The following is a 14,171-nucleotide window of genomic DNA, read 5'->3' as shown; positions in this document are numbered from 1 at the left end:
GTAAAAAGCCCAGCAAAGGTATGACCGGCTTCTGTGTGCCATATGAACAAGAATAACTCACGCGTTATTGTCAATCTCAGGATCCCCGTGTGTGTGTGTGTGTGTGTGTGTGAACAAAGCCTAATAGTCATACCCTCCAACTCCCGGTAAGAAAAATCCGGGATCAGCAGCGGCGCGGCACCGGAAGTTGCTTCTACGCATGTCCAGACATGCGCAGAAGGAGCCTCCCTGGCAGGTAGGAAATCCGGGGGATTTACGGGATTTTTCTCTATTTGGGATAACAGCGGCAACGGGTTTAAAATATGGGGGTTTCCCGCGAAAAACGGGAGACTTGGCAGCTATGCTAATGGTGCTTCCTTAAGCTGATGGTGTTGATTGCTGAGAACAAGGGGTGTTTCAACAACGGGTGTGCTGTCTTCTATGGCTGACAAGGAAAAGACCTAGATAGACTGTAGTTCAGGTGTGGGGAAGCTTTGGCCCTCCAGATGTTGCTACACTTCCCGCCAGCCCCAGGTAGCATGGCCAGGGATGATAAGGGGTGGTGGGAGTGGCAGTTCAGCAACATCTGGAGGGCCAAAGATTCCCCACATCTACTGTAGTTATTCAAAAGGGTATAATAATGCATAGGATGAATAGTTATTGAGCTAATGTGGGGAAGTGGTTAACAAAAATAACTGTTTTTAATAAGAAAGCAAACAAGTGAGGATGAGCCGGGAAAAATCCACTTCAAATGCCACTGCAGCTTATTCTTAGGCAAACCACTTAGCTCTTTAGCCTACCATCTGCAATACAGACATAATAATACTGGACTATGTTACCAGATTATTGCAAAGAGTAGTGAGATGACGGGTGTGTTGAAAGTGGTTGTTGTCGGTATTGTTTGTTTGTTTATTATTAATTCCATAATAATTACGTAATGTTGGTCAGCTTAATGAAAGAGAGAACTGTGTCACCCTGCGACCCAATTCTCAAGTTTATGCTTTGTTCTGGAAAAGTTGCCTTAAAGTAATTATACTATGTCTACTTCATCTTGTGACAATTTTATTTAACTGCACTCCCACATAGTGAAAGCTGGCATTTACCACACCAGCATAGACCAACGAAATTATAATATGATGAACTCACTGTATGAAATGCATATTCAGATTGAGTATTCACCACATGAAAGCTGAAATGGTGTTATCACGCCAGGAAAATAATCTGCAAGTCAGGCCTTAGTTAGAAACATTATAATTAAAAGATGAATTACCTCTAGATAATGTTGTTGGCCATTCTGTTGCATTGTGTGAAGCGAAAAGAAAGGTCTGTGCCGATGCTTAGCAAAACCTCATCATCAATGAAGTGTCTGGACACAAAAAAGCCAGTTTGACTGCACTTAGTCTGAAAGTCCATCTTAGACAATTCAGTGGGTTTCACATTAGTTAGAGAAGAGTCTATGCATGATTATTTTAAAAGAACCATTTGGGCTCTGGATTTTGAAGGGCTGGGCTGTTATTGTGAAACTGGTACTGTCTGTGTATTTGCTTCATTTTTTTAGCCCTGTGTTATTTGTCCCACCTGATATAAATCAGTGGCTCTCTGCCTTAAATCTGGAGGATTCTCCCTTCCAAGTGAAGCTTACCTGTTGCTTGCGAAATAGGCACAAGGAAACAATAAAGAAACACACCTATGTGGGATGTCCTATCCAGATTATGAAAAAGATGGGTTCTTACTTTGAAAACATGACAAGGAGTCATTCAGAAAACCACTGGCATGTATTGTTGGGTTTTTGTATCTGAGTCCTAAAACCATACTTAAATTAAACAATCATTGTTCAACTATGCAACTGACAGAAGTCATGAAAAGGCCATTAAGGCTTAATATTGTGTAACTGTAAGATTAGGAGTTGGCATTTTTATGCAGCCTGTAATTACATGAGGATTAAGCGTCTTCAAAAAATCATTGCTCAAAACCGCATGTTCTTTTGTCCGTCTGTATGAAAAGCGCCCATGATATTGCATCATAGGGCTGCTGGGTTGTTTATGTATGTGTGCTTAAAGGTAGGGAGGCCTGCCTCCTCAGATCAAATGACACTACTGAGCTTTCGTAACTTTTAGAACAGCTACTTGAATTTGATTGCTTTCATCTTCCCTCCCCATTCCTTTTTCCTTTTGTGTCGTGCCTTTTAGATTGTAAGCCACAGGGCAACGGCTGTCTTGTTTTCTTTTTAATCTTGGTACAGGACTTGGTAAATTTTAGACACTTTATCAATTATAAGTTAATATCAGAGTATTGTAAGGTAAATATAGCACCTAAACATCATTCCCATGATTTTCACAGCTAACAGCTGAAACAATAAAAGTTACATTGAACAGAACAGGACGGGACATGAATATTTGTGCACATGAAATGCATGCCTGTAGTCTTACTGGGGTTACATCCACGCTGTATATTTAAAGCATATTAGACCACGTTAGCAATCATTATTTCCCCCATCCTGGCAACTTCAGTACCTATACCCATCACAGAGCTACAATTACCAGTGCACTTAAACTCCAGTTCCCAGGATTCTGTGGTGGTGGGGAAGCCAAGCCTGTTCAGGTGGTATAAGGGTACTTTAAATATATGGCATGGATGTGGGCCTGCAGCATTGGAACAAACAATATAGGCAAGTATGTTTTCATATGTTTTCCCACATTCCGTGCTTTCGGATTTCCAATATATCTGTCAAATATCCTCCATGGGAAACCAACTAATCTACTACTTTAAAAGGTTAGCTGAACAAGCTGAATAAATGAATCATCAGCAATTTGCTGAGATAAAAGTTAGTCATTGAATTGCAATTAGCCTCTTGTAGCATGCAAGGTCAGCATTAAGAAGACCCTGGGCTCACATGTGAACTCATGAGAAGAGTCCTGCTGCATATGGACCCATGTAGGTCTTCTTCCTGTTTCTCAGTGTTGCTCAGCCAGACGTTTCTTTAAAAGCACAGAGGGTTTACCACATCCTCTCTCCACTCTCAAAAGCCTCTTGTAAGCTGTTTGGTGCACCTTCAAGCAGCCAACTGACAAAAGCCGCCTTTGCATTCTCCCAGTCAGATCCCATGCATGTGATAAGCCTGTCCACTTTCCTTCCCTCTGCACCCTGCTCCTTGGCTCACGGCAGTTGCCTGAAACAGCCTTGCTCAGTTTCAGGTTCCAATTTCCCTCCCTCCATCATCCTGACTAGAGTGATATTCCAGATCTCCTTGCTCTTCCCAGACACAGCTCACCCTCCACCCCTTGTGTATCCCGCTCCCCTTGTCTTACCCATCTGGTTCTTGGGCCAGCCTTGCTTAGTAGCCAGAGTGAGATAGCCCACCCACAAGTGGCAGACTTTGAGGTTCTGTTTCAGGAACAGCAAGTTCTGAATGACATCATGCGCATTGCATTTTTACTGCGGGGAATGGGCACTGTTTGGATTGTGTGTCTCAAACAAGGAAATGCCTAATTCATTTCTACACTTGGGTGCTACAGTTGAAAGAGCAGTAAGAATCACTGTTCCTTAACCTCGTGGAGGAAATTAGGCTAATAAGTACACGTAGGATTGCAAGCTGGGAAAGGTTATTCTGCCACAATGCATAACCATCTTATGAAGCCAGTGAGCAGGAAAGATGATTGACAGCAGGAGAGTGGGGTGGTGGGGGGCGGAGTCAAAGCAGCACCCAGGTGAAAAGTGTCTGTGGAGAATAAGGCTGTGTGTGCATTACTGGCTTAAAATGCAGTTAGGTCATTCTTTTTTCCAACTCAAATTGATGCTGGTTTGGAGAAAAATGCATCAAAATGCAGTACAGTGGTGCCTCGCTAGACGAATGCCCTGTAAGACGGATTTTTCGCTTAACAAAGAGATTTTTCGAGCGGAGGTTGCCTCGCTAGACAAATTCGTCTTACGAAAAATTCGTCTAGCAAATCGCGGTTTCCCATAGGAATGCATTGAAATTCAATTAATGCGTTCCTATGGGCAATTTTTTAAAAAAAATATTCAATGCATTCCTATGGGATTCGCTAGACAATTTTTTCGCAAAACGGATTGACTCACAGAACGAATTAAATTTGTCTAGTGAGGCACCACTGTATTTCATAAGAAATGTCAAGACAGATACAGAACACATATGAATTGTGGCTAATGATATATGCGTACCGCTTCTCAAACCAGCAGTGAGAGCACACTGGATGAAGTAAACAAGAGTGTGTACATGTTCTTAGAGGAGTGGAGGCACAGGGAATATGTACAGGCCTCCATAACAAGCACAGGCAGTCTGGGTGGAAGAGTACACCATAAATGCTAAAAGGCTCTGTGATATTCCTCACCTGCGGTGTCCAACCTCCCATGACGTACAGCCTGTTTTTCACGGTTACTGCAGCATGGCAGGCCAAAGGCACTGGGAGGGGAGCCAAGGCCCTCCAGTTTTCTTGCTCCATTGAGTACTTCCCCACACAGTTTGTGATATGGTATTGGTTTTTCAGTTTCATCTGACCTCCTGTGATATATAGGTCATTATGGATGGTGCCTAGAGCATAGAGCTCACGAAACTCTGCAGTACACAGACTTTGCCAAGAGTGATTCCCCCGACTGTTGTACCTGTAAAAAAGAAGCAGCAGCAGCTAATATTAGAATTGTCAGGGCAACAGGTGGATTCAGAAACATTTATACCTAATCCCTCTCTTTATGTGTCATTTATATTTTCCAATGGGACGCGAGTGGCGCTGTGGGTTAACCACTGAGCCAGGGAATGCCGATCAGAAGGTCGGCGGTTTGAATCACCGTGACAGGGTGAGCTCCCGTTGCTCAGTCCTAGCTCCTGCCAACCTAGCAGTTCTAAAGCACGTCAAAGTGCAAGTACAGCGGGAAGGTAAACGGCATTTCTGTGTGCTGCTCTGGTTCGCCAGAAGTGGCTTAGTCATGCTGGCCACATGACCTGGAAGCTGTACGCCGGCTCCCTCGGCCAATAACGCGAGATGAACGCCGCAACCCCAGAGTTGGTCATGACTGGACCTAATGGTCAGGGGTCCCTTTACCTATATTTTCCAACAATGACAAGCAATGCAATTTTAAACATGTACATTTGGGAAGAATGGCAAGATAGAAATTTAATGATGTATGCTCAGAAGGAAGTACTATTGGGCTCAATGTGTCTTTCCCAAGTATGTGGGAATAGGATTGCAGCCAAAATGTGCCAAAACAACTTCATACCTTGGCAAACCTCTACCCTAAAATGATTGCAATATATATGCCACATGTTTGTGCTAGGTTTATACAGCAGTGTGTGTGTTTGTGTGTGTGTGTGTGAATCTGTGGCTCTCAAGTTTGAGGCGCTGGTACTGGAACACAGAGCCCTATTGCAGGGGAACCAGGATGCCTAAAAGTGTCTCATCCTTTATATACCAACCTGATCATTGCACTCTGTCTGAGAGGGCATCCTACTACATACCCCCTCTTATCAGGAGGTCCATATCTGATAAGACAGGTCACCCGTTCTGCCCAATGTCGGAATAAGCTCTTAGCAAGGCAGCAGCTATTCTGCAGAACTCCCTCCCACAACGTCTGGAGGCCACCTGAGTAGGGAAGGCCAGTGGAGAACATACTGACTAATAGGAGGGTGTAGCAATATCAGCGGGAAGGATAATTTTCTGTCAGGAAAATTCTTCTGTCTTCTATCCTGGTGTTTTTTTAAGAGGTAGAAAACAGAATGAGCAGTGTGTATACCTAGCCTTACAGCTCAGTCCTAACCAAGATTACTTCAAAATAATTCCTCTTGATTTTGTTGGGATTTATATCCAACCTCAGTTTCTCTTAAAACATCGTGAAGACTTTCAGTAGTAATGATACTATTGAGTAGACAAGAATAAGAGCACTAAACTTGCTTGTGATTCAACAGGGACTAAACCATTGCAAAAGGAGGAGGAAAAAACAATAACTAGTAGCCTATGGAATTATTTGTGGCACATAGAGGGCACTCTAGCCATTGTTATCAATGAATGGGGTACAAAATAAAAGATTTAGTCCACAGCCTGTAGAAATTCCACTTGAGCAATTTGTATTTATATTGTACATAGTGTACTAAATATGGAATCAAGGGGAACCCTGTAGAAGCCTGTGTCTTGGCAACAACATAGCCACCCAAAGCAGATAGTTTATGGTAGTATAATAAATAAACTGGTATTGGTGAATTAAATAAAATAAAACTTCTCAGATGCCACCAGTATAAGTCAGATGAAGAATTATAATTGTCCGAAATCTTTCATAAACTCAGTTACATATGGGATCTTTTTAATCAGCACTGTTATGAAATAATGGATCTGAAGTTAAAGCCCAAGAAAGAGGCTGTTAGTTTGCCAACCTCTGAAGTTAGGCAGAATATCAGAATGTCAGAGGATGAGGTTTAGGCCACACAGCATTAAGCAGGCATTGGGGTGAGTGTTGTAGCCCTTAAACCTTATCTTCTATGCACACATGGTAATTTGAAGTTTATGATGGGGTGCTAGTTGTATTTAGTTTCTTCATGTCAGAGGATACAAACCTATAAATTTCAATTTTCTTGGTCTTTTGCCTAGACATTTTGGCAGCGCTTGCCTCCCCGGCCACAATGATATCATTATTCTCGGTAACCACACCGGTGCATACGCATCCCAAGCCTTCTCCATATTTCGGAGAGGAAATGAAGTACGTCTTTTGTGTCACGGGAGCATAACAGAAACTGGCATCGCCGTAGTTACCGTGTCTTGATCTGATGCCCTGCGAGTTATTGCCAATGCAAAGCAGGAGGGTGGTGGTCTCCATGCCATAGCGAAGGGTGAGAGAAGGTTGGTTGGTTTTCTTGATAGTTTCCAATGCTCTCTCAATCATCTCACTACACAGTGTATTACTGAGAAGCACCGTGTTTCTTTTCCGAGCTTCGACTAGGAATGAAGGGCTTACAAGCACTAGCCTGACTTGCTTCAGTAGCTCAGAGAGGTGATCTGCTCGCAATTTCCTGCTGTGGTTAACCCACCTGAGGACTAAATCCAAGATGCTCTCTTCCCTGGACACATTCAGATCATCTGATCTTATCAGATTTAGCAGCTGCTGCATTTCAACCTCCAATATTTCTTCATGCAGGCTCACCTCTGCAAAGTGCAGGTACAAATACCTCCTGGCTTGATCGGACAGCTCTTCGGCCCCAATGTGCTTGGCAAAGTAATGGATTCCCACGCAGTTGGAAGCATCCATGTGCTCCATCATGTATGCCTGGCACATGCTGGAAACGTCATCCATCTGCATGAAAAATGCAGTGGTGGCCACACCCTGTACGTTGGAATTAGTGAGGTGCAGCTCAGCCGTGTACATGTACTGGAGAAGTATGGACACACTCTCTGCTGACATGTCCTGCAGCACCACTTCTTTCTGTGTGCATTCAACCAGGCCGCAGGTAAACATTGCTTTGAAGTAGGGGCTGAAAGCAGACAGCATCAGTTTGTGGCAAGGGAACTTTTCACCTTCAGCCACCAAAACCATATCGATCATTTCCGATAAATCTTTCATACTTTTTATTTGATCCAGTAAATTCAAGCTATGCCGCTGCTTCCTTTTACCCTCGGACTTGTAATCCATGCTAAACATTTGTGTGTTGTTAAGATCTTCTCTTGTACTTGCTTGAGGTTTGAAAGATGTGAAGTTCCTTCAATATGATGCTCCTGGAGGGGAGGAGAAACATGTAATTTTCTTATGTGAACAAATCTTCAAATTGTCTGACAATAAAGTTTTACTGTTACAGCCTAAAGGCAGTAAATATTTTGAGAAGATGGATTATAAATTTGTAATATATACATTTTGTGTGTGTGTGCAAATTTAGGATTTTCAATTTCTAGTTGAACAACAACAAAAACCCAGTGTTTCTCCGCTCCAGATTTTGAGGATTGAACAATTTGCACCAGGAGCTGATTGAATTTATGTCCGTTGTCAGTGACAAGATCCTGAATAATGCATTACTATAGCAATATTTGAACAAATATGCAGAATATTCACAGTGCGAATGTTAAGAATTCATGAGAATGTTGAGACCCAGTATATAAATCTGGATTCTAATGGATAAATTCTGCAGTCTCCATCCATCAAAACCCATGCATTTTTGTAAACCATTTACTAATTCATACATCTACGCCTGCTTAAAAACAAATTCTTTATCCTATTTAGTTTCCGAATCCATTGCAGATTCCGGCAAAGAAACATTGGTGCAGAAACCTTGACTGAGCATTAACTGATGCTGCAACTTTACTCTGACATCCAGTGTCCAATATAAATTGTTGTGGGCGAAAACTCAGCTAATGGAAGTGTTTTGATTTGCAGCCTATGGGAAACAATGCACAAGCTCTTCCCTATAATCTAATGGCTAAGTGCTTCTATACTCACAAGTCCAAATCCTTGTATTGGGCTGGGGTGGAGAATATGTCCTGCAACTCCAATACAGTACTGTAATCACTGAGCATTAATTGTACCATGTTTTTAGATTTCTTAATGTTTAAAAATGCCTTTAGATGTTTTTGTTTTTGTTAATTAAATGAGATTTTATTTTGAATATTTTTATCACTTTGGTGTTTGCTGCCCTGCACACCTTTGGGTGGAAGGTTAGGACATACATTTAATTGTTATTGTTACTGTATTAAGGATACTGATGTTTGCTGGGTCTGATGGAAATTCAGCACATTCTGGAGGAACACAGCTTCCCAAAAGAAAGTGCCTTGCTCTAGTTTAGCTCTCTTCTTCAATAATGAAAGAGGAGGGTAGCTAGATTTTGTTCAAAGAACAGTTCCTGGAGACAAATTGGCAAAGAGCTATTAATACATGAAAATAAGACTCCCACTGAAGTAACATTTTGATAATATTTTGCATTAGACATCCTGGATTGAGGGAGCTTCCTAGGTAGAGCTGAGAATTCAACAGCTCATGGGGGGAATGAAGAGAAGGGAAGACAGGAAAGAACAATTTTTTCTTTATCATCTGATTGTTATGGAGTAATATAACAGCACATCTAATAAGGAGGAGAGAATTATGAGGCTGGATTGGGGACCTATAAACCATACTATTTTGGACATGAAGGTTGCCATGGGAGACAAAATGCTAGCAAAGATGTAAGATCACGGTCCTGAGCAAAACCTAATTCTCTCACATAATGAGAACAGCGCAGTTGTCACTTTTTCATACATGCATCCCAAAATGTTCTTGGTTAACTTGCCGAGAGGAGATGGCACACCCTGTTCAATTGAACAGTGGGTGTGTGTGCATATGGTTGCTGAAGCCATAAGAGGATAGCATGCTTCTTCCAGGTGTGTGATTTCTATATTCTCATGTAATTAGATTTCTCTCTCTTTTTGATCTTGGTTACATAAGATAGAAAGCATTTTGGGAAGAACCAGGAAGAACCATGCTAGCCCCATATCGGCAAAAGAACATGCTGGAAAAAGGAACTGAGAAAGAAAGCTAGGAATGGGACCTGTAGAAAACAGCTTGCCCTCTTTCCTCTGAATTCTCATCTTGCAATCAAACCCCTTTAAAGCACATAAAGGTAAAGGTAAAGGGACCCCTGACCGTTAGCTCCAGTCGTGGACGACTCTGGGGTTGTGGCGCTCTATAGGCCGAGGGAGCCAGCGTTTGTCTGCAGACAGCTTCCAGGTCATGTGGCCAGCATGACTACGCCGCTTCTGGCGAACCAGAGCAGCACATGGAAACACCATTTACCTTCCTGCCGGAGCAGTACCTATTTATCTACTTGCACTTTGACGTGCTTTCGAACTGCTAGGTGGGCAGGAGCAGGGACCGAACAATGGGAACGCACCCCAGCGCGGGGATTCGAACCGCTGACCTTCCAATTGGCAATCCCTAGGCTCTGTGGTTTAGACCACAGCGCCACCCGCGTCCCAGGGGTTAAAGCACATGGTCTCCCTCAAAGAATCATGGGAACTTTAGTTTGTTAATGGTGCTGTGAACTATGAGGGGGAGAAAGTAACAGTTCCCAATAGTAATACCAATAGTAACTGTAACTTCTGGAACAAAAAGGCAGTTACTTTACCCTAATGCAAATACAGACAATAGTAATACTGTACAGATATATAAAATCCTTTGAATCAATACACAACAACTGGGTTTGCACTAAATTTGCTCCAGATTTTTTTTAAAATTGATACAGGGATAGTTTTTTTATGTACTGATGCAGTTTGGTACCTGAATGAAATATAGAAATCCTTCTCTGTGTCTAATGAATAGCACAATACAATAATGAACAGTAAAATATAATATGGTATGGCTTTCACTTTTAACTCCCTGCTCCATTGTAACACCATCATTTCCCTAATATGCTAATTGCTAAGGCTTGAAAGACTTAAAAAACCTTGCTTTACTGTGTATAATACAAACACTTGAAATACCACATTTAAAGAAAAGAAAGAAAGAAGGCTGCATTCTCCCTTTTTATTACTTTCATTGGTTACCCTTTGTGTCCTGACAATGTTACGGTAATTTCGTTTTCCTTCTAGTAAATCTGTTTTAAATTTAGTAATTATTAGGGTAGTTAACACAGCATGCTTCCCCATTCTTTAACAAAACCTCTAGCAGTTGTGCTTTGGCAACACTCTGTACATCTGCTCTCCAGGACTACTGTTAGGAAATACCCCAAAACATTGTGCAGAAATAGAGCATTAAGGCTGCAATACAGGTGACTCTCAACTTATGCGGGGGTGACATTCTGGGGATAGTGTGTAAAGCCAAAATCATGTACAGTATAGTCAAAACAATAAAATGGTAAACCAATATAGTCAATAAAATAAAATGGTAAACCACTTTTAAGAGAACTGGGACTTGGATTGCCAAAGTATTTTCTTCCCCAGATGCCTGCCCCATTTCTGTTTCCTTCTGCCCTCTTTAATTTCCCCCCCTTTTCTTGCTAAGCACAAAAACTGAATGCACATGTGTTAAATGCAAATATAAGTTGCAAGCTACCTGTATTATATCTGTATTATTACTTGTGAGTGGGTCCCATTGAATTCAGTGCTTTTTTCTGGGGGTACTCAGGGGTACACAGTACCTATACCTCCCCCCTCCAAGTTAAGGCCTCTTAGCCTGTGGGTTAGCAAAGCCATAGCTTTGGATTCAGTGTAAAGAGGAAGTCTGGCTCTGTGATCTTTGCTCCAGACAAGACTAGTTCCTAGTCTGTTGTCCTCCTCACACCCTCCTTTTAGAAGCATCACTAACCAGTAGTTTCTGTGGCGATGAGTCATCTGGACTCTAGTTCTGCACAGTGGTCCTTAATAGTCTTGGCTAGGGCCATTAAGAGGAGACTATTTTGACCGCTTCAGCAGGTCCTCTCTCATCCGCAGATATAAAACCACAGGTTTGGAGGAGATAGAAAGATGACACCCAGACTACCCCATGCTACAACAAGACATTCTGGTCATCTCTGATACAGTATAAATAACAAGTTGATTCACAGCATAAAGACACCTGACATTTCCAGTGTCCCTGTTAGCTAAGGGACTCATAAAGTCGTATGTGGCAAATGTATGTTCCATCATACAACGTACAGTGAATCAACACTGACACTACACAACTTTTGTCACTGGCTCCTGTGAAGGAGCAGTTTTGCAGCCTCTTAATTTCCTCCAATGGTATGAAAACTCTTATTTACTTGGCTGTGCACACACAATAGATTTAAAGCATTTTATTCCCCCCCCCCAAAAAAATAATCCAGAGAACTGTGGTTCACAGAGCTGCAATACCCTTAATAAACTACAGTCCCCAGGATTTTGAAGGTAACATGTATTAAATGTGTACACATTGAAGTAATGTGCATGGTGTGTATGCCGCCTTACTTTGCATTCCCTTCTCGCTGGCAGTGTTTGACCAATATATGTAACCTTAAGCAATTCTGTCAGACTCAGGTATTCTACACCCAAAAATTAGAACTCCCATATCAGCAATAGAGCAATTATGCATCTAAGTGTGTACGTATTGTGATCTCACAGGGCACAATAATATACTCAATATGAGTTTGTAACTCCATGGCTGTAGCTGTTAAATCTACTGCAAATGTTTTCTGTGAAAGCATCTCTAGAAATTGGTTTTGATTTCAGTTTCTTGTTTTTTTGTAGTTGCCTTGTTTGATGTCTGTAGCCCTGGAACATAATACTGTAGTTTAACGCTCCTTCAGTCTCATTCAGACACAAATATTCTAATCTTGACTTCCGTTTCAGGCAGTCTCATGCAATCTCATTGGCAGTTCTGTATAATTTATCACACATTTGATGTACAATATGGCTTCATATTGAAGTACTGCAAAGAAACCTTCTTGAATGACTGCCATTGTCTGCCATGCTACGTAGATTCAAAATGTTCCCATATGCTGGCACCCTCATCTCTGTAGAATGCAGTTAATTTTTTATTTTTGTTTCTCAAGGCCTAGTTTAGGCCCGTATTCCCATCACAAACATCACTTCCCTGCCACCTAAAGCTCAGCCTTGCCCCCGCATTTGTATCCAATGCCAAAAGAGGCATATTTACCTTTTTCTCTCGGCATTTCTGTTACTTCTGGGTCTTTCCTTCTTTGGGGGACCAGGATGGGAGGGAGGAGTAGAGAGGTACAGACGGAGAGGAGGGAAAGCAATCCTCCTTTTGCCTGGTGCATATACCAGAGTCACATGTGAATGGAATGAAAGCCAGAAGATATAAATAGGCTTGGCTCAGTATTATTTGACTTGGCACTTTGAGAGATCTGTATTAATGTTACATCGTGGGGGCACATTGGGACTTGGTGAGACAACTCACCACCTGGCATTTGTGCTTCTCCTGTATAAATCGACATGTAGCTATAAAAATAAAATGGTGAACTAGTTTTAAGAGAACTGGGGCTTGGATCTGGACTTTAATAACTGGGGCAAGTCAGCCTTGCTTTTGCTGTACTGGTGGGGAAGGACTACGGTGGCCATGTGCTCAACTTTACAGAGGACAATCCTCTGTTTGAGCTCCTGCCCCACTCTCTCCACATTGGCCTAGTTTGCATGTCAAAGCATGGCTTAGCGTGAACATGCAGAGAGCCCCCAGAGAGGAGCTACACCAATGTCTGGTCTAGCGTATTGTCCAAATCCAGACCCATGGTTTAGGCTAACCATGAGCTGTCATTAAGGCACAGCAACAAAAATAACTGGGGAGGAGCAAAGGAACATTCACACATTCACACAAAGCTATGGTTTGATTTAGCAAGATATAGAAACCAGTCCATACACAAAGGCTGTGCGTAGTCGCTGCATGTTTTTTTAAAAAAATATTTTTATTGGTTTTTCCATGTTACATCCTCTAACAATATTTCTCTAACAATTTTCCATATTTCCCCGCCCCCTCTTCCCCTGGACTTCCCTCATATTCCCATTTTGTTTTATTTCCATATTTCTCACCCTGCGTGTTGTTTCCCAAAATTTCCCCAATACACAAAGTCTTATTTTTTGTTAAATACAATTGTGTTTGTTTGTTCAAACCCTGCCAATGAGTCCAGTTCTTTATGTTGCCTCATCCTATATGTTGTAAATGGTTCCCAGTCTCTTTTAAAGTCTTTGTTATCCTTTTCATGTAATTTATCTGTTAATTTTGCCAGTTCTGCATATTCCGTTGACGCTGCACGTTTAAAGTGTGCAACCCCCAAGAATCCTGGGAATTGCAGTTTGTTAAGGGGGATGGGAATTGTAGCTCAGTGAGGCATAAACTACAATTCCCAGCATTCTTGCGGTGTGTTTGTGTGCTTTAAATGTTTTTGAATGTATGGTGTGTAGGAGAAACTGTGCTATAACATTAAGAACTTTGCCAGGGAGCTGCATAAAGCTTTGTTTAATAAACCTGTTGTAACTAACTTCAGTGAGGAGCCTTAGTAAAGGTTCAAAAGACAATGGCAGCTTCCCTTTTACTTGCTTTGCTTATGTAACTTTGTACTGACCGCGGTGTGTGGGGTGTCTTGAGAATAAGAAATTGTTGGCATGGGGATCAATTTATGACTGAAGATTAAAGAGCTGTTCTTAACTGAAGATTAAGCTTTAAAGATCAGCTCTGAGTAAGAAGGAAAACTGAAAAGTTCTTTAGACTTGTGGAATTAGCTATGCAGACATGAAATTTAATTTTTCTCCCTTGGTTCTCAGAGG

The 14,171-nt window shown here is 41.8% G+C and overlaps 1 protein-coding gene across 5 annotated transcripts in view; it reads right to left on the bottom strand.

Moving 5' to 3' along the window:
* KBTBD12 (kelch repeat and BTB domain containing 12) overlaps positions 1-12,667 on the bottom strand; it is a 62,709-nt gene extending 50,042 nt beyond the window's left edge. For all 5 annotated transcript variants that reach the window (XM_035106453.2, XM_060271410.1, XM_035106456.2 and 2 more), the window contains exons 1-3: positions 12,547-12,667; positions 6,539-7,691; positions 4,329-4,599 (exon numbers count right to left, since the gene is read on the bottom strand). In XM_035106453.2, the coding sequence (XP_034962344.2) occupies positions 4,329-4,599; positions 6,539-7,617 (1,350 nt within the window). In that variant the 5' untranslated portion in view covers positions 7,618-7,691; positions 12,547-12,667. The remainder of the gene's footprint in view (positions 1-4,328; positions 4,600-6,538; positions 7,692-12,546) is intronic.
* Between the last annotated feature and the right edge of the window lie 1,504 nt (positions 12,668-14,171).

The sequence above is a fragment of the Zootoca vivipara genome, chromosome 2 (genome assembly GCF_963506605.1).
Source record: "Zootoca vivipara chromosome 2, rZooViv1.1, whole genome shotgun sequence".
NCBI classification, from domain to species: domain Eukaryota; kingdom Metazoa; phylum Chordata; class Lepidosauria; order Squamata; family Lacertidae; genus Zootoca; species Zootoca vivipara.
The sequence above is the reverse complement of the archived record's forward strand: the minus strand, read 5'-3'. Positions and strand labels throughout refer to the sequence as shown.